Consider the following 20694-nt stretch of genomic DNA (forward strand, 5'->3'; position numbering starts at 1 on the left):
CTCCATAGGAAAATGTCAGAAATGACTTTTAGCAAGGAAAGTCCTGACCTTTTCTAGGGAGTTCTGGGGCTGGAAACCTGAGCGAGCCTGTCTAGTTGTTGCAGTTATTGAGAGTACTCTGGCCATGCTTGGGAAGGGTCAAAGCCGGCAAGAACAACATCCTTCTGTGACTGGTAGTGTCAGCCTAGACCTGTATCCTATACTGAAGAGTATTTAGTGGTCCATTTCCAGACCTGGGCTCCTACATGATGACTTGTTTTGGGGCCAGCTCTGTCAATTAAGGGGACTCTACTTTTAGTTTGTCAAGAGTAATATAATGAATTTCCATTTTTGACAAATCTTAACTTGTATGTTGGACACCAGAGGGAAACACAGCCATGTTTGCAGTGCCAAAGGAATTTTTTTTTAAAAAGAAAGTTGTTTTAAAGATGATTTCCAAATGTGGAATACCAATTTGAATTTTTTTCATTTTATGATAGAATCTTCTATCCATTTTCAAGTTTATGAAAACTGAATTTCTGTAATAGTCTATGACATGGTATTTAGTTTATAGGTAAATTGTTCAAGCTTAAATTCCAAATGCTTAATATCTAGTCATTAAATCTTACTACTTTTCATGGTTTATACTTAACAGCACAGATGCAACAACTAAGCAAAAGCAAAACAGGAAAAAAATGCCCTCTGAATTTTATTCCAAATAAATAAAAATACATATAAACATACCCTCTGAATTATCTCCCAAATAAATAAAAATACTGTATTCTTTTGAACAAACATAAGAGCTTTATAATCCAAAGCAAGATGCACAAAGTGTGTTAAGAAGAGGTCGCAGACTTGCAACAGGAAGTCTGGACAGCTCCTCCAGGTGGCAGCTGGGAAGGAAATACCTGCCTCTCAACAACTCGTATCCATTGCTCTTGACACTTTTGCACCCAGGCCTATTTACAAAGTTATGCATTTTGCAAGCTCAAAGCACCTTACGCCCCATAAGCATGGACACATGCAATGGCATTTCATCCTTTCATGTGCGCGCCCTAAAATTCATGGTAATGTAAAAGTTAGAGCCGGAAAATCTGCCTACAGCTCGAAAAGAAAGGATCAAAAATGTCAGACATTGCAGAGCGCTGGTTCCTAACAGAGCTCTTTATTGGCTCGCTGTACTGGACTAGGTCCTGTTTGTTACAAAATGCAGTCTTGACTCTTTATTTAAACAGTACTTAAACTAAGCTGTTCATGCCATGCAAAAATAACATTTTATGCACTGTTTTTTTAGGTGAGGGGTTTCCCATATTCTAGTTCATGGCATTACTAATCGCATTAGAAACAAGTTTTTTTTTTATTGCTTTTGTAAGTAGTCACATGCTGGTCTCACGAGTGGGACAGTAACCCGGGTCTCCTGGGTTGGAATGAATTTCTGGGGCAAACAAGTGGTTTTCCATCTTGTACCCTTCTTGACTACTGTCCTTTTTGACTTCACCCACAGCCTGGTAATTGTCTTGCCTACAGTTGTGGTCTGTGTTCAGAGGGGAGGAGGAGCCCACACAGCCCTCTTCTCCTAATGGGTCTCTGGCATCACCAGGCTCATTTGCTAAGCAGTTGGGACTGGAGTCAGTTTGCTTGTCTGGTCTTGACTTTTGGAGGTCCAAGAAGTCTTCGTCTTCTCCAGTGTCTATCTCGGTGAAGCTTCTCCTTTCTCTAGGAGAGAAAGTAAACAGTTTTTGCTTGGGAAACCGAGGGGATAGCCCTTTGGAAAGTCCCTGACAGTGTGCAGAAGCATCAGCACCCAGCAAGGGTCTCTCTCCCTGGGGCAGGGATTCTTCTAGAAGGATAGTACTGATGTGCTGAGGGGTCGTGAGTGGAAAGTCAGCTGTGGTTACTGGCAGTGGCCTGGCTGTGCTGGGTGGGGTCTGGGGTGCACTGCCTCTGTTTTCCTGAAAGTTCACTTTGAGGGATCTGGACTTGAGGGGGTTGCTCCCTTTCAGTGAGCTCTTAGGGCTGTCGGTGGCACTGTCAGATTGCAAAGGACTATGTGACGTCCCAGCATCGAGGTTCACAGTTATGTCAATCGGGGCATAATCCAGTGTGGCCTCCCTGGCAGCGGGCCCCTTATCTCTGCTTAGTGTTAGAAATGGAAACGCCCTGACTCTTTGGTGCTCGTCTGTCCCTGGGAGGTCAGTGGGGAACTTCATCTGCAAGTGAGAGGCAGAGGGGGGTGGCAGGGGTGACCTCTCAGTCTCAGTGAAGTCGGTGGCACAGCTGGTGAAGCTGTCGATGCTGGAGGTGCTCTTCATGTCCACGATGACCTCGGTGTGTGCCACAGCCAGCTGCTCCTGTGGGCAGACCACCTCTTCCATCTCTATCTCCTCCTCGTATGCAGATTGCCTCTCGGGCTGTTCTTGGCAGTCCGGGTTTGGGTGGGAATGAGGCTGTGTCTTGGTGATTTCATTGTATAGCATCTCCAGCTTCTGGGCACTCAGATGCTGTGGGCTGGAGGAAGAAGTGTTGTTCAGCTGTTCGTGGGAGTCTTTTTGGCTAACCTCCTGGTACTTATTCTCATAGGACTTATTGGAGCTTGTTTCCGACAGAGCCTTCCTGGCCCACTTCCACCGGCTCGGAGACAGGTGATTATCATCCACGGAGTCCTTGGTATTGGCCGACTCTCCGGCCTTCTCCACCGCCACGTCTATCAGTTCCATACTTCGAGCAAAGGCATCCTTTAAGTTCATAGAAACAATGCTGCCATTCCTTTTGGCTCTTTCAAGAGCCTCTCTCCTTTTAATAGCTTTCTCCTGGCGTTTTTGCTCCTTGTAGAACTCAGAGAAATTGTTTACAATGATGGGTATAGGAAGGGCAATAACCAGGACTCCTGCAATACAGCAGAGGCCACCCACAATTTTCCCTAACAGTGTTTTAGGGTAGATGTCACCATAGCCCACAGTGGTCATGGTGATGGTGGCCCACCAAAATGATGCAGGGATACTGGTGAATTTGGTAGCATCTTCATCTTTCTCAGCAAAAAACACCAAGCTGGAAAATATCATTATTCCCATAGCTAGAAATAATATTAATAAGCCCAGCTCATTGTAACTCCGTCTGAGGGTGAAGCCCAGAGACTGCAGTCCAGTCGAGTGTCTGGCGAGTTTCAGGATCCGGAGGATGCGCATGATTCTGAAGATCTGGACCACACGCCTCACGTTCTGGAACTGCAGCACACTTTTGTTGGACTCGGTGAGGAAGATGGTGACATAATACGGTAAGATGGCCAGCAGGTCAATGACATTCAGTGGGCCTTTGAAGAATTTCCATTTGTTTGGCGAGGACAGGAATCGTAACAGGTACTCCATGGTAAACCAGGCAATGCACACGGCCTCGACGTGTGCCAGCTTGCGGTTGTCGCTGGGCTGTCCAAACTCGTCGTTTTCCTGCAGCTCCGGGAGTGTGTTGAGAGACAGAGCGATGGTGGAGAGCACGATGAAGAGGATGGACACGATGGCCAGGATCTGGAAAGGAGAAGGAGGCCACGTTAGCAAGTCCTCTTGTTTCCCTGGCAACCACACATGCAACGGCGGTCCTCGGAACGATAGAGAGTGATCTTACTATTCCAGAAAGGCTTTATGAAGGTCACTTTACAACCCAGCGTTCTCTAGGAATACAAATACTTTGAGTTAATGTTGCTCAACAGTCTCAGGCACATTTAGATTTTAGCAATTTGACAAAACCTGAGTTCTCCCTACTTGCCACTGTCTGAGGCACATTTGTGTGGGTTACCACCATTTGGATGAAGACTCCACCTAGTTGGCACACCTTGGAGGTAACAACCTTTTCTCTCTTAGCGAGCTGAACTTTGCTTTTTTAACCATCCGGTTTGTATTTGGTTGAGTGAATTCTCGTACGTGCTTGACAGAGAATCTCAAAGCTTTATCCTGCAGGTAGGCACACTAATGCAGACCCCAAATGGGAAGAGGAGAGGCCGGGCCGTACTCCTTGTAAGAACAAATACTCATGTGGTCAGCATTGACTTGAGAAGCAGTTCGGAAAAGCCTTTGTCGGGTATGTAGATTTTTGGCTAATATTACTTGGGGGAAGAAGATCATGAGCTAACTTCCTTCAGGAAGATAGTTTCATGAAGACGCCGAAGAACAGACAGATGTCATTTCAGGACAGACAGATGACCCAGTCTGATTAAAGGGCAGCAGATAGGCAAGAAAGAGGACGACATCAGGAAGAAGTGAGAAGAGGATACAGTGACCTAGTTTTGGAGTCCGCAGTCCAAGCTCTAACACTGGCTATGCCAATTACTCTGGGACCTTGGCCAGATTGTTTACGAATATGTGGAATGCTTGCAGCGGTCATAGCTACTTCATGGTCTCCGTAACAATTGCATAGTGTGCAGACATTGCTAAGAAGATAAAAGATTCAGGATGCCAGTGTAGCGACACATGACACAAAGGTCAGGGAAGGGAATATGGTAAATCTGAATCCACACAAAATATAGAAAATGCAAAGAGGAATTTCCTGGTTCTAACTCAGTATTCTGGATTTAGGGAGGTATATAGAGAAGATTAGAGTTCGAGAGCAATGTAGGGCGTCCTCTGTGCATTTGGAGCACGCCGCTCTTGGAGCAGGAATCTCTGCCTAGTTTCGGCAGACTTGGTTTGGTCTGACCTTTATCTGTGACTTTGCATGAATAAAAGTCCAGCATGAAGAAGTAATCCCCTGATGTCCTCTATACTTGGCAGCTGTTCTTAGTAACATTTTTTTTTTACCTAGCTCTGAGAAAAATAACCAGATAGTGACTGTTTTACATAGAGACCCAGCATCTAATTAACATTTCAAAGCGCCATGATTAAAGGTCTTGAGGCCATAGCTTATTAAATTGTGAAAACTTAGTTTGTGTTAGGTCTTCTGAATTCTTTCTCCCCTCTCTCTTTGTATACATGTGTGTGTGTGTGTGTGTGTGTGTGTGTGTGTGTAGGTGTCCATTTGCTAAAGTGTGTGTAGTGGTCAGCGGACAACCTTAGGTGTCTATCCTCACCTTCTGCCTTTCTTGAGATGAGTCTCTTTGTTGTTTTTCTGCTGTGTGCACTAGACCATGCGGCTATGAGATTCTGGGGGACTCTGGTCTCTGCTGCCCATTTCCCTGCAGGAGTGCCGGGGTGGCAGATGCTTGGGTTGTACACCCAGCTTCATGTGGCTTCTGTGAACTTCTGAGAATTCGGGTCCTCATGCTGGCATGCCAAACAATCCTACCCACTGAGCCATCTCCCTAGCCTGCTTTTTCTTTCCTTTATGTATGCAAAGTCCTCTACTTTGAGCTTTTCTCTTTTCTCTACTTTACTCTTATGCTTCATTTATATCTTTTATTGTTTCTCTTCCTGTTCTTCTAGCTCCCATTTTTTCTCTTCACTTGTTATAAAGAAAACCATAAGAGCATAAGGCATTTCAGAATGTCTTATGGATACTAAGTAGCTATATGGTTCTTCAACTCCAAAAATGCTACTCTGTTAATGGGGTTTTGCTTTCCCCTAGAATCAGGCTATGTATTGTTTCTTGAGTGTGCTTCAGAATTTCCTATTGAAAAGGCGGAGCAGTTGGCCTGGAGATATGGCTCAGTGGTTAAGGACACTTCTGTTCTTGCCCAGGACCCAAGTTCCCAGCTCTCGTGGCAGGTGAGTTCACATCTGTCTATAACTTCATTTCCAGTTCCTGCTCCAGGTGATCTGACACTCCCCCATGGCTTCTGTGAACCCTGACTCCACAGATACACACATATGCACAAATAAAAATAAATACAGAGGTGATGGGTGACGCCAAGGAGACAGTGTCTTCCAACCACAGCAGGACTGACACACACATGATCTCACAGAGACTGCAGCAGCATGCACAGGGCCTGCGTAGGTTAAAGCCATGTGGGGTCCCAGAACTGAGCAGGGGAAGTGGACATGAGCTCCTATTCCTAACCAAGAAGCTATCTCAAATGGACAACCGTTTGCAAATGAATAACCAGTCTCACGGGGTTGATAAGCCACAGTTAATGGCTGCCTCATAGCCAGCAGTAGGTGGCCAGCACAGCATGAACTCCTTGGTGTTTTTGTAGACTTTTTTTCTGGCCTCATATTGGTTTGCTACGCAAGTTTTATCCCACCGGATTTTTGTTTGTATACTATTGTTTCCAGTTTTGCATTTTTATGTTTAGATCTGTGTTTCTAGTCTCTTTTTTTCCTGGTTTGTTTGCTTGTTTGTTTTCTTAAGAGAGAGAGAAAGAGAGAGAGAGAGGGGGTGGAGTTGGATGGATGGCAGTAGTGAGGAGGATCTTGGACAAGATGGGGAAGGGGAAACTATGATCAAAATATACTGTATGAATTTTCAGCATAATTAAATGCATTAATTAAATACTTTTTTTTAAAGGAGGGCCAGTGAATCCCAATAGGAAAAATTGTTTTCATCTACTTTAAGAGACTTAGGGAGGCTTTTTTTTCTTCTTCTAAAGACAGGATCCTAGTATGTAGCAGAAGCTAGTCTTGAATTCACTGTATAGCCCAGGCTGGCTTCATACTTCTGAACTTCCTGCCTCTGATTCCCACAGGCATGTGCCACGGCATCCAGCTCTAGACATTTTAATATTGGGATTTCTTCTATCACTCTTGTATGGATATCTATACGCTAGATTCCACATTGAATCTCTTCCCATGTGCCAGCCCAGGATCTCACAGTGCTAGGCATGTATTATAACACTCCAGGATCTCACACAGGCTAGGCATGTGCTGGACCAGCCCAGAATCTCACCCGTGCTCGGCGGGTGCTGCACCACTGAATCATATCCCTAGGCGCCATCTTCCAACCTTTTAACAAAGAACAGTGGCTCTTCAGTTTTCTTTGACTTCACAGAGTTAGAATTGTAAGCCATTTTATTTCTTAATCTAATTTTTAACCCCAGAATGATGTGTAATATTAATCCAGTCTATCGTCTAGGTGCTTGCAACCTGATAAAGATGGCTCCATTTAACACTTGGAAAGTTAGCAGACACATGAAACGGCCCTGAGTACATTCTTGAAGAAAGGGAATTATTTTAGGAAAAAAAACAGGCGTTGAAGCTCTTAGTAACCCCACATGTACATTAAGGAACTCAAAAGTACTAAAGTGGATTATCTGCTCTTTCACGTTGGAATTTCAATGTGTTAGAGCCCATTTGCTCCCAGTTTGGAGAAATGGCTCATTTTAAGCCATTCTCTTGAATTCCCAGGGTGACGATTCCTGTCCCTGCTTTGACACAGGCACTGTAGCATGACATGGAGTTACATACAGAGTTCCTATACTTCCATAGGTAGGCACTCAGAGTTGGCTGCATGGGTTTCTGTTTGTTACCGTATGCATGGCAGCTCGTCTTTCCTCAGTTGCGCTCACCGACTTGTTAGTGTTATTTGTAGATAATGAATGTGTTGTGGGGGAGAGAAATGCAGGGCAGGGACTACGGCACATGCCTCTGCTAGATTTGAAGACAATCCAGTCTCAGATCAAATGAGACGCCTCGCCTGCTTCTGAGGATGGTTGAGCGGATCATGAAGGAAACCCTTGGGAAGACCCAGAGTGTAGTGAATGCAAGGGATGCTAGAGATATTTCCACCCCACTTTCTGTTTGTCTGAGAGAACAGATCTGAGGCATTCTAGGGTGACTTCAGTCTGACTATGTAGCTGAGGATGACCCTGAACTTTTGTTACTTCTGTCTAAGCGTCATAAGCACACTGGGATTGTTGGTTTGCTCTACTCTGCCTTGTTTATGTGCTGCTGGAGTTGGATGCTCTGTGTATGCTAGGCCAAGCAGTATACCAAGTGAGCAAACATCTCCCTTTTTAAATATGATGCTAGACCTGCTTTTGGAGCCCAGGCCTTTGATTCCCAGTCCTCCTGCCTCTGCATTGCAGGTGCTGCCATTACAGACGTGGACCACCACAGCCAGCTTCCTGTCCGTATTTTTTTTTTTAACACTTTCAAGCATGTTCTTTGGTGTAAACAATGATTTGTATCTCATTTTCCTTCTGACCATGCCACCTGCATGGCCAGTATTGCCGTTTGACAGAGGTTGCCTCATGCCTTAAAATACGCAGATAGTTCTGTAGCCTGTTTCTGACGTGTGTTCATCTGCTGTGTGTTCTCTGATCTTCAGTCTACCACACAAATAGACAGAAACTCTGGGCTCCGCCCAGAGAGCTCCACTTGTATTGCCTCTCTCTTCCTTCACCCGGCCTTTCCCTCACTGTCAAAAGGTGAGTGAAGCAGGTTAGAGGCTCTGAACTGCTATGCACCACTCCGGTTATGTTCCTAGTGGGACGTGATCTATGCTTTGGATGAGCCATGGAAAACACTGTGGAGAAGAATGATCTAAAAATTTTCAGGGTAGGGATAAGTTTAAAATGACAGGAAGGAAGAGGGCTGCAAAGAGCATTCTTAGAAACATGAATAATCTTCTACTTTCAGAACAAGGATGTGCTGAGCCTATCAGCCAAATGCCAACCCACCTGTTGAAGGAAGAGGCAAGGATTTGGTAAGAATAGCATGATTTCCATACACCCATCTCCCGTGTCTACTACCCAAATGACTCCTGGGAACAGCTGAGCTAAAGTAAGCGCACTGACTCCCACTGAAGGAAGAGTCACGTGGCGGCTTTCAGTCCCAGCCTCTCATTTTCTTTGAACCACACGGTGCCTACCTTTCTACAGCTGAAGGCTGCAGTCTGGCTAACTGCCCCCTCTTCTCATGTTCCCTTGGCTTTCCCAGAACAAAAGAGGCTCCGCACTTAAGGACTTTCAGCTGATTTTCACATACAGGCAAGACTCCTTCTGCTCTAACATCACATGACTCAACAAAAAAGAACAAGCATCAAGATAAAATTCAATTGCTTGCAGGGTTATGATGGCCCTAGTGATTATGTGAGTCCAGAATTCAATTCTCTTGCAGCTTGTAGGCTGATTAGATGAAGGATTGTCCATGCCCACAATGCTTTCTGTATGGGAAGAAGAGGGCTATGAGGAACAACCCTGGTTCGACTGCTTTGCGTCTTCACACACAAACCTAATGTTTTTGAATTTGGATATCTAATGACCAAAGACACTGTTTTGCTATTTTGCAGGTGTCTTCAGAAATAAGCATAGTTTCAATATCCATGATATGTTTCGGTGTCTGAAAGGATTACATTTTAGGAAGCGAGTCATTAGGTGAAGACTGACACATGGAATTCCATATTATTCTTAGAATCTCGGCACACACAGAAGCGATAGTGAACTGGAGATGGCTCGAGTCTCACGCCCACTCCAGAGATTAGGCAGTCCCTTCCTAGGGAACTGCTTCTCTGGAAGTCTTTAGGAGCCTAAGAGTGAACATGGAGACTGGCCAAGCCTGGCAAAACACAGATGTCTTCTCTGTGAGCTCTTTCTGAGCCGAGTCATGAATCCCTTCTGTGACAGCTGGTCTCCATGAATATTTAACTAATTTAGTTTGCTTGTTTTTGCTGCCCTGTTGGAGACTGAGCCCAGAGAGTTGCATGTATTAGACAAGACCTCTGTTACTGGACTACCTCACAGTCTCCACAAAGATTTAGGCCCTCCCCTTCAGCAGGAATAATAGGGTGTGGGGAAGGAGGCAAGAAAAGGTCCAGGGGAACACATTCTTCCAACGGGTCTTTACCAAGCTCAGCTGCTTAGAAATTGTCCATTATAAAAATCAAACTGAAAGAAAACTGGGAAATCCAAAGAAACAATGATTTAGGGAAAATAATAAGGGGCTGGGAGTAGGCAGAGCTGATAATCATATATGACAGAGGATCCAAAGTTTGAGACTGAACCTTGGTTCTGACATACTGTGTTTGCTCTCTGACCCTGGACATCAGAAACAGTTTTTCTGAGAGTCAGCAGTCTTGTGTAGAGATTGCAGAGAATGAAATCCTTGCTTTGTTTGCCTAGGCAATCTTGTCCTGAGGACAAATAAACAAAAGGCATGTTCGATTCTTGTAAATGGTAAAGCACTAACACTATTTGTTATTATCCTTATTTGAGAAGTCCCCAAATCATATGTCAATTCCTACTGAGCCAAAAGAAGGATCTAGTTCTTTATCCTGTCCTTGTTCTGAAAGCCTAGATGTCCCTTGCCCCCAATATCCTACAAAGGACCACGCTCAGGTACATGACATAATTAGGAAAGCCGGAAAAACAGCAGTGTCTTGGATGTTTGGTGCCAATGAGCAAGACTTCCCAAAGCTAGGCTTTTCCTAATAATGGCAAACCCTCTAATATGGTCCCTTCTCCCAGGTGCCTAGTCAGCTCAGAAGATGGGGAGACACCCCTTTGAATATTTACATGGAGTATTAGCTTCCTGTGTTCACTATAAATGAGGTTCATGAACACTTTATGCACTGACTTGAACTTGCTAATTCTCCTTTTGCAACCTTATTTATACTCGGAGAACTGCCTTTAGTTTGCAGAGTATCCCGATTTAAGAGATAAAAATACAGAACTTTTAGTTGTATTTAAATCAAATGTTTATATGGGCTGCACTGAAAATACATTTGATGTTTGCATGAAATTCAGATTTAAGAAAGTGTTCAGTGTTTGCTTAGGCATGCCGACCTGGCAGTAATCGCTGCTCCAAGATGTCTAAGCTGATTTAATTTTTAATGATTTGCATGCACAGATCTCTGTGTTTGAGTTTGTGCATTGGAGTGCAGGTGTCTGCAGAAGCCAGAAGAGGGAACCTGACCCCCGAGAGCTGGCAGGACAGGCAGTCATGAGCCACTTGACATGGAATTCAGTTCTTCAAGAGCCGAGCCCTCTCTCCAGCCCCCAACTAGATCATTTTGCTCTTGGGTATCCAGAAGAAGGAACTGAGGGACTTGAAGATGAACAGCAGCTGGGGTGTAGGTGTGTAACGGTGGCGCTCTGTGACAAGCAACAGCAAACTCATATTCTGGGGAGTCCTTTTTCTGCCCTCAGTGACCGTCCCTTACTCTCTTCAGCCCAAGTCTGCCCGAGTTTTATTCATTTTCCCTTACACTCATACAATCTTACGGCTCTCCCGAGAGTCATTTGACAAAGCCCATGGGAGACAACTCTGTTTCTCAAACAAGGTTTCAGGCTCATGGCAATTATTACTGATCTTCTGTGGAAATCCATACGGCGTCGAACAGAGCAGGCACTTGGTGAATGTATTTTGAATAAAGAAGTCACCTCCCACCCCATCCTACCCCCCCATTAAAAAAAAAGAAAAGGAGAGATCCACAGAGCTGGAGGGAATGAGAGTGGACCCTTGAAGAATTAAGGGTTTTTCTAACCAAGAATGGCATGAACCCCTGTAGTTCTAGAATCCAAAAAGCTGAAGCAGTAGGGTGATGCGGCATAGCAAGACTTTGTATAAAATACAAACAAACGCAAATAAATAATGGAAGAAAGTCAAATGTTTTCTAACTATGAGAGGATATGACGAAGGTTTTGTCACTTTACCTGGCTTCTGCATAATCCCAAGTCAGCCTAAAAAATCTTGAACTGCTGTTAATCATTTTCTTCCTTAAATAGAAATTCCTGGTTGAAATGGTCCACTCTAGATAACAGAGCAGTGTTCCAAGTTCAACAACATAATCCTTTCCTAGTTTTAAGATCTATACTTTTTTATTAATCCTCTTCTTCAATTACACCAAGGAGATTGCCTTTCCTCTTTTTTAAATCCTTTTTTTCATTAAGAAGCCTGCTCTTGAATAGATATTAGCTTTGGATGCCACTTTCATGGAAGGGTACATTTGCTTAAAGAAAAGTGCTATACTCATTCTATATGGCATGTTTATGAGTTTGCGTGTATTGTTATCGGTTCACACAGTGATAGTTGCATGTATAGACCTGCATGGATCAGGCTTGTGCAAAAGATATGAAGCTAATGATAGTGATAAATGATGCAGGTTATGTTTTAAAAACAGATTTGGATATATACATATTTTATTTTACCTTTAGCAGTATTTTATTAATTCTTAGAGAAGTTCATACAATATCTTTCAAACATATTCATCCCCCCCATTGCCACACTCTGTAATCCTCCGTCCCTTCAAACCCAACTTTGAGTTTTCCGCCCATTCAGTCAAGTTTGTATTACTCAACCAATCTTCCAAGTGGTGCCTGCCCTGGCATGTGGTTGACTTCCCAGGGGGTCACATCATTAAGGAAAATCAACTCTTTGTTTCATAACACTTATACACATATTTTGATATATCTCTATGCCAGTTATTGTCTCATGCGACCAAAAGTAAAGCCTCACAAAAAGTTTTGAAAAATGTGTGAAAGTACAAACTAAAAAATTCTGCATATTCTGTTGAAGAAATACGTATTTGCAGGCATAACTTGTTAAAATACCCTGTGACTAAACAACATCTCAGACACTAGAAGATTTAGGACAAAATAAAGACAATGGAAGAAGCCTTCTTCACTGTTCTCATTAGTACTAGCTCTCCAGTTCTTTAAAAAGATAATTCATGGAAACTTAAGAAATAAGAAAATATTTTGAATGTGTTTTATTTTCCTACAGGGAGATTGAGCATTTATGCCTATTTACATTTCTATCCAGACTTTGTAATATTCTTCTTTTTTGTGTTGGAGTGATGTTTTCTTTGACCTAAGTATAATTATAATCACAAGTAATTTTGAGGGGGAAACCTTGGAGGACAGCTTGGTAGAGATTTCCGTTCAAAAAGGAAAACAAATTCAAGGCAGGCTGAGAGGAGAGGACAATGGCTCTAAGGCTCCACAAATTATGTCTTGCTCAGAAAATTATAAGTAATATTGTGTGGCTCAAGGAATCCCCAAAGAGCCCGGTGCAGAGGTGAGTTCATCTCTGCTACATTCAAGGGTATAGATTGTGCACTGTGTAACTCCAGAGGATACCAGTCCGGACATTCTATGTGAACGATTCTGCCCTCATTTGTGCAACACATAACCATGAAAGCCCTGGGGAATGGGAAGTTCTGCACTGTCTTTTTGCTGGGTACTTCTGGGAGGTCATGCAAATTGCGAAGGACCCATGATGGAAAGAAAGCAAGCGTGCTTTTGCCACTCAGTCCAGTGAGGCTGATGCCTACCAAAGCTTGAGGATGCTTCTGTAAGGAGTAAATGCCACCAAAGGATTTCGAAGCCAACAAAAACATAGACTGCAGAGAGTCTCCCCAGTTTTATTCCATAATAATTAAATAGGACCTGGGAACCCAGCTTTCCAACAACAGCACGTCACACACCATGTTGCTGATCTCCTGGTGCTGAGCCAGGGAAACCGGTCTACAGCATGCTTGCTTTCTTTCCATCATGTGCCCGGGGTGCTCCAGCTTCTCACCAAGGTTACCAGGGAGTCTGAGCAGCTCCGACAGGAGCTTCAGCGTCTTCTTCTTACAGGACTGGAAGACAGAGCCATCCTTTGCATTTAACCATGACTTATCTTAAAAAATGTTTCTTCATAGGAAGAAACTAGTCTACTTAGAACTTTAGGCTTTGTAAAGGGGAACATTTTCTGATAGAGTTAAACGGTTCACCAGACACGTGAATAAACTATGAAATACAGATGGTGTTATTTACCAGAACTGTTTTCTTAGATAAAATGGTATCCTAAGTATACGTGCTCAAGTCACACAGGGCAAAGGCCAGTTTCAGGACCGATTTATACTTGCTGTTCCCTGAAAGCATGCTCGCTTGTTGAATGACTTCTTACCCATTCTGACTTTTAGCTTCTGCAAGGAAGTCTTCTAAATTTCCAGAATTAAAGTGCCATTAAAATCTGGCTTTGTTCCCTGGACACCTCCTCACTCTCCCCAGCTCATCAATCACCATTAGCAGGGAATTGCAAGGATTTATTTCTTCCATTATCCCCATAGCTCACGACTATGTCCCAGCAGCTTCACAGGAAGAACTAAACAAAAGCTGGAATGCAATCATCTTTCCTTTTAATAAATCTCAGCGGCAAGCGTCTTCTGAAAAGTACTTTTGGGGTCAACATCATTAAGACCACATTATGGAACGCCGAGCGGGGGCCGTGGTGAAACCGAACAGCACTGCCAAGTGAGAAGTTAGATGGGAGCCATACCCGGTTGGGCCTGCAGGAACTTTGCCGTCTACTAGGGAGGCGACTGTGTGGTCTCCTGGTCACAGAAGCAGCTGTATTTCATGGGAGGTTTTTTCACTTCTGATGCAAGAATGACAGATAGTCTTCCAAGAATGAGGTTGAATATTTAAAAAAAAAAGGCTTTTTATTGGGACCTCTTTGACTTGCTTCAGCAGCAATAGTCAGATACCTGCAATCCGAATGGGCTCCAGCACATCTCTATTTAATACATCTGTGTTTACTACTTAGTTTCAGGAAGCATTTGGTGGATAGAGGGATCTTATTATTGTCTTATGTAGACATACTCTACAAGTCTCTACAAGTCTAAGCACAGGGTCTCCCTAGATTTGATTCCCTTCTAAGGACTACTGAAGGTCTTGCCACTTAAAATATATGTTAATTTTTAAAAAAACTTTATCATAAAATAAAATACTTTACAGAAAGAGAGTTCTTTTTCTTTTCCATATTTATGTATTCATAGTATTTTTGTGTGTATGCAGATGCATTTGCAGTTTGCGTGAAGGCCAGCAGGCAACTTTGTGTATTATTGTCCACTTTGGATTTGGGATCAAGGGTCCTTCACTGGTCTGAAACTCGCCAGTGAGTCTAGGGGCTTGGCCACCTGGTCACAGGGATCTCTTTCCTCAGCACCGCGATTACAAACCACGCCCACCACACCCAGCTTTTCTACCTGGGTTCTGAGTCCGAAGCTCAGGCTGCGGTGCTTGGAGGAAGGTGCTGAACCCGTTCACTACCTCCCCACCAGCCAGCACAAAACATTCCGTGGAAAGACCCTTGAAGTCTAACTGTAAACTCAGACTGTAAAACAGAAGCCACAGTAGCATATTAAATCTCACGTCTTCAGATAGTAACGTAGGTTTGGTAAAAAGAGATCTCAAACAACATTTTCCATTCCCATTTCCCTGCTGAAACTTTGCTTCATCACCATTTCTTTGGGGGAGAGGATGGTTTCTGAGCTAGCTGCAGTCACCCCTAGCAGGCTTCACCTCAAGCTCCCTGCTTTAAAAAAAAAAAGTCACCGAGGATTGGACCTAAGGCCCACGTAAGGCAAGCACTACACCACCGAGCCTCAAGCCCATCCTAGAACCCAAATTTGATTCTGTTTATTTGCTTTTGAAACAGAGTCTGACCGTGGAGCCTAGGCTGCCCTTGAACTTGTGACCATCTTGACTCAGCCTTCCATGCTGGCATTGCAGAGATATGCTGCCACACCTGGCTGCAGAACTTGTATTTTTAACAGGATTTCCAAGGAATTCATACGTGCATTTAAATTTGAGGGGCACTCCCTTTAGACATGTGTGTGACTTGAGAAAAAACTCAGAAGGCAGGGGAGTAATTGCTCAGTGTAGCATGTTTGTCTAGCATGCGTAAGGCCCCAGGTTGGATCCCCATGTTAAGAAGGAAGGAAAGTAAGATCAAAGACAGAATTAGAGGCTCGTTCATACATTTTTTAATGAGTTAATTTCAGTTCTGTGGGCAAGAGCGGGCTCTCCAGCCTGTGGCTTTCTTTATGCTGTTCAGAGGGTGTGTGAGGACATTGGATCCGCAGTCAGAAAGCAGATCCTGGCCAGGAAGTAGCCCCAAGTCCCACCTTCCAGTGACCCATTTTGTCTGGTGAGGCTTGACTTTCTAAGGGTTTCCACAGCCTTCTGAAAGAATCCCCCAACTGGATACCAATACCAAGTGTCCAAATACATGGTGTTACAGAGGACATCCTACATCCAAACCACTGTGGATATCAGGGATGGACTGTAGCCATTAGAAGCTGGGAAAAGTCGAAGGACTCCTTTCTAGTTTCTTCAGTTCTCTTTGCTGTCTTCAACGCTGCAGTGTGTGGTTCTTCATCATAGCAGCTGAGGAAATGAAGGCAATCAGGTCGTTTAATCAATTAGAGATTCTAACCTTTAATGAGTGATAGTGTAATGAGCACTCAAAGAGCTCTTAAGTGTGTTTACTTGGAAAGCAAATTTACTGTCATTTGAAAAGGAGGGCTAGGATCCCAGTCAGCGGGAAATCCAGTTTAATTGGGGGAACGCTAAGTCGAATTTACTGTTGTATGTAAATAGCTAGAGTTTGTCACTCAGATAATTAACACCTGTATCCTCAGAAACAGCTCGAGACAAGCTGGGACATAGTGGGCCAGAAACATCACTTATACCAGCAGGATGCAGGGTAGGGGTTGGGGTCGGGTGGAAGGGGACAAGGAAATACTACCAACAACAGTTTAAAAGCCAAGTTAGCAGGGAGAAATGCCTGATATTAAGAAATGGAAAAACCCAGTTCAGCTTGGAGTTGGTTCTCTTGTTTGCTCTATTTATTTTTAAAGTTAGGACATAAAGCCAAGGGTTTCATTCGGGTACTTTAAGATATGAGTCATTGTAATTCGTTCTTATTCATCCCTCCCTCATTATTCCTGCTGTCCCCATCGTGTGTGTTCATGTCCTCCCGCACCCCCAGCCTACCGTGAATTGTCCTTCCTTCTGTTTCCTTTCTTTGACTTTTTGAGACAGGATTTCTCAGTGTACCCTGGTTGTCCTGGAACTTGCTCTGTAGACCAGGCTGACTTCAAACTCGTGGGGATCTGCCTGCCTCTGCCTCTGCCTCCTCAGTGCTGGGATCAAGGGTGTGCACCACCACAGGAATTCCATTGCCCTCTTTTTTCCACATTCACCTCTCCCTCTTAAGAGTCCTTCCTTTCCTTTACTGGCCTCTAACCCTCAAACCCCCACCACACACATTTAAATCTCGATTTTCACATGAGAGAAACCGTACAGTATCTTCCACGTCTCACTTAATTGGCTTAAAATATCGACCCAAGGTTCCATCCATTTCCCCGCAAACGTCCTGACTTCGTTTTCTTAGAGACTGAAAAAAATTTCATTGTATATCTGTGTCATGTTTCTTTAGCCATGCCTCTGCTGATGGACGTGTAGGCTGTTCCAGTCCTGGCTGTGGTAACTATCGCTGCAGTTAACACGGATGTGCAAGTCTCCCTGCGGCGATTTGGTTTAGAGTCCTTTGGGAGATACTCAGGAATTACAGGCTCAGCTCATATGGTCGTTCTACTTTTAGCTCCTTGCTGAGCCCCCATCCTCACTTTGATAGTGGCTGTGCAGTTCCACCAGCAGTGAATAAGGATTTATTGTCATTTGTCTTCTTGATGACAGGCATTCTTCCTGGGGTGAGACGGAATCTCAAAGTAGTTTTAATTTGATGGCTGAAAATGTTGAACACTTAAAAAACATATTAATTAGTTGTTTGTATTTTTCTGTTGAGAAGCATCTGTCTGTTCAGTCCATTAGCACATTGAGTGATTGAATTGGATAATTAAATTGTTTTATTCTGTAATTCTGTATTTATGCTAGATATTAATCTGTCTGATGGATAGCTGGCAAAGACTGTGGTGGTTTTTAAGTTAAAGGTACTGAGTATTATTATTGTATTGTTGAGGTAAACAGAGAGATTTTAGACAAAAGCACCTTAAATGTACTGTTTTTATGCATTTTATATTTAGCCACCAGTAATAGCAGGTCCTGCCGAACCATGGCAGTGGTTGTCAATGGATAAACAGCATTTTTTTTCAAACTGTGAGTACAGCATTTTTTTTCAAACTGTGAGTAACAACCTGTTGGTGATCTCAAATGATTCTAAGACTCATAGTCAACATTTCTATAAAAGCGGGACAGACGCTAGGACAGAAAATGTCAGGAAGAATAAGTTGTGTGCTGTAAAATATTTGCTCATGTTTATGTGTGTGTTGGGCCATGGTGTTACCACTACTAATATTAGCTGTTCCCTAAAAATAATGCATGCACTTGCCACAGCTGTTCATTGCCTACTAGAACTAGATGAATCTATTAGATGGTTCTATTAATAATAGAACCAATTGCAGAAAACACCACACGCCTTTGTCACAGTACATAAAAAAACCAGGCTGGATCTGGGATAGAAGCTTTCATAGTGCCTGGAAGGTGCTATGTCCCGTCCCAAAGGACCTTTAGGCAGTTAATGGTAGTTGTGGGGAGGGACTCACAAGGTCCCTCTCCTCTTGGGGGCTCTATAGGCAGTTGTCAGTAGGGGAGGGAAAGTGATGTAACCTCTGGTCAGGTGCCCATGCTCCGGTAAATGATAACTCAGCCAATCGTCTGGGGGAGAATTGCCACCCACAGTCTTACTCAGCTGTGGCCCGGCAGGCTCCACAATGACTGACTAGGCTGGAAGTACCAACCAGGGCAATTGTGCCAAGTCAGTAATGGGGTAAGCAACCACTCTGATTATATTTGAGACCCATTGCACAGGAAGAAACCCATACCTGGTACTATAAACCTTGCCCATGGTTGGGTGGGTCATAAGCCTTAGCAAGGAAGTTACTGCTGTTGCTTAGCCAAATAAACACTCTGTACTCACTAATTTTACCATTTAAATAACCTTGTTTATACCCACAGATACGTGCTATGGTCAGTCTGGTCACAGGAGCTGCTTTGTTGCCAACAGCAATAACTGCAGAGACTCATAACTGGTCCAAATCCTGAGACTAAGGCCTTTGCGGTTGTTCTGCCGCAGTGGGGCCTCCAGATCATCCCCTTTAAGGAAGAAAGAAGGTAAGAGCCAGAGGGAGGAGTAGAGTGAAGCAAAAGAGCACAGAGAGAGTCTGCCAACATCCTGTCACCCACGGGGGCGGGGGGGGGGGGCGGCGCAGGTCAGAGAAGGGCCTCGGAGGCCTCCGACCACAAAGACCTGTAGTCAGGAAAAGGAAGGTGTTTCTCTTCTCTGTGGACCTCTAGGTAGTTAATAGCCACTGGGCAAGGGACTTCAGTGCTGTCACCGCTGGTAAGCCCATGCTCCTATACGCAATCACCCAGAACCCTGAAAGCAACCTTACTTTAACTTAGTGGTTCATTAGGAAATTAAATCAATCTGTGAAGCGGGAAGTAGGAAATGGAGGGCCTACATGGCAAGAAGGACTTTGGGGGTTACAGAAAAGGGTAATGGGGCATGCATATGATAAAAATACTATATATGTATGAAAATGCATAATGAGATCTATCATTATATACAATTAGCATGTAGTAATAAAATAGGAATAAACAATAGTTACTCATAATTATAATTGTTGATGATCCATATAAGCTTGTTTCCTAAACGTAGCTTTATTTTCTTTCCTGTCTCCTTCCTCTTTTCTCTTCCTTTTGAGACAAGGTCTGTCTGCAGCTCAAGTTAGGTTTGAACTTGTCATTCTCCTGATTTGACTAACTGTTGGGACGAGAGGCATGTATCACTATCAAGGCAAGCACTGGATAATTCTGCAAATGGAGGGCAGGCAGACGACCCCCACACTCTCCGTAGCTCTTCCACTTCAGTGTTACTCTGGCTTAGGGCTTGGAAATCTGGTCTGCCCATCTAGACATCACAGGCGACTCAGGGGCATGGTGAGCTCTGAGAAATGTATCATTGGGTGATTTTGTCTTTTTCTGCACTTTTTGTGATGTGTTCACACAAACAAATATATCTATGATGCCCTAAGTGGCTTAATATTATAAAATTATCAGTGGATATACGCTCTGTCAGTGATTTATGCATATAGCTACTTTTCTTATAAAAACAAGCATATTGGTGCTTTCTTACTTATGACCTTAAGATTTCTATCCTTCATAGTATTAAACCAACTCCTAATGAGTCCTAATGTCATTATACTCATAGGTTAATATATTCTCAACCCTCATCACAGAAACTTTATAATTTATAATACATGTTAGTTAACATGGAGACCCACAACTGGCCAAGGTACATAGATTAAAGACTGCAGAATGCTAACCTCTAAATAGGGCATTGACATCATACTTCTTCTTTCCAAGGTTTGTGTCTCATTGCAGAAAAGGGGGAGGAAAGGGCGTAAGAGCCAGAGGTGATGAATGGCAATAAAGAACCAGTGTCTTCCAGACACAGCAGGGTGGCTGCTCACACGAACTCAGTTTTGGTTCTGACAGCACCCACAAGCCAGATGAAATCCAAGCATGGAGAGGGGGGATAGGCATACAACCAAGAAACTATTTGCAATTGATAGCTATTTGTGGGGAGAGTCATTTTTCTTTAAGGGTGTAGCTCCTGGTAAGTTGACCAACTCCCATGGAAGGCCATAAATTCAAGAATACATGGCCAGCACTAATTGGACTTGATGGGTTTTTTAAAAAGAGGACACACATTGGATCAGTAGGGGAAAAAAGGAGAATCCAAAGGGAGTTGGCTGAGGGGTTGAATATAACAAAAACATTGCATAAAGTTCTCAAATCAGTAATAAAATGCTAAAAACAATTTTTGTCATTTTATTTATTATTTCAACCCTTCTGTTATTATTGTGCTTTGAATCTATTTAAACAACTTACTTCATGACATTTTCTTGACTATAAGTTGGGGTGATAAATTTCAAAGAATCAATAGGAAGGCATCTAGAAATTAAAGCCTCAATAAAAACAAGAGGCAAATATGATTATCACTATTCTCTTAAAATATTTCATCTAAATTTATAATTAAATCATTCAAGATTCAAGAGTAT

At 43.3% G+C, this 20694-nt stretch overlaps 1 protein-coding gene across 1 annotated transcript in view; it reads right to left on the minus strand.

The window, feature by feature from the left end:
* Positions 1–1355: 1355 nt before the first annotated feature.
* Positions 1356–20694, minus strand: part of Kcnb2 (potassium voltage-gated channel subfamily B member 2) — a 380672-nt gene continuing 361333 nt past the window's right edge. Inside the window, exon 2 of the mRNA XM_038348354.1 lies at positions 1356–3500. Coding sequence (XP_038204282.1) covers positions 1356–3500 — 2145 coding nt within the window. The remainder of the gene's footprint in view (positions 3501–20694) is intronic.

Source organism: Arvicola amphibius, chromosome 11 (assembly GCF_903992535.2).
Source record: "Arvicola amphibius chromosome 11, mArvAmp1.2, whole genome shotgun sequence".
NCBI lineage: Eukaryota > Metazoa > Chordata > Mammalia > Rodentia > Cricetidae > Arvicola > Arvicola amphibius.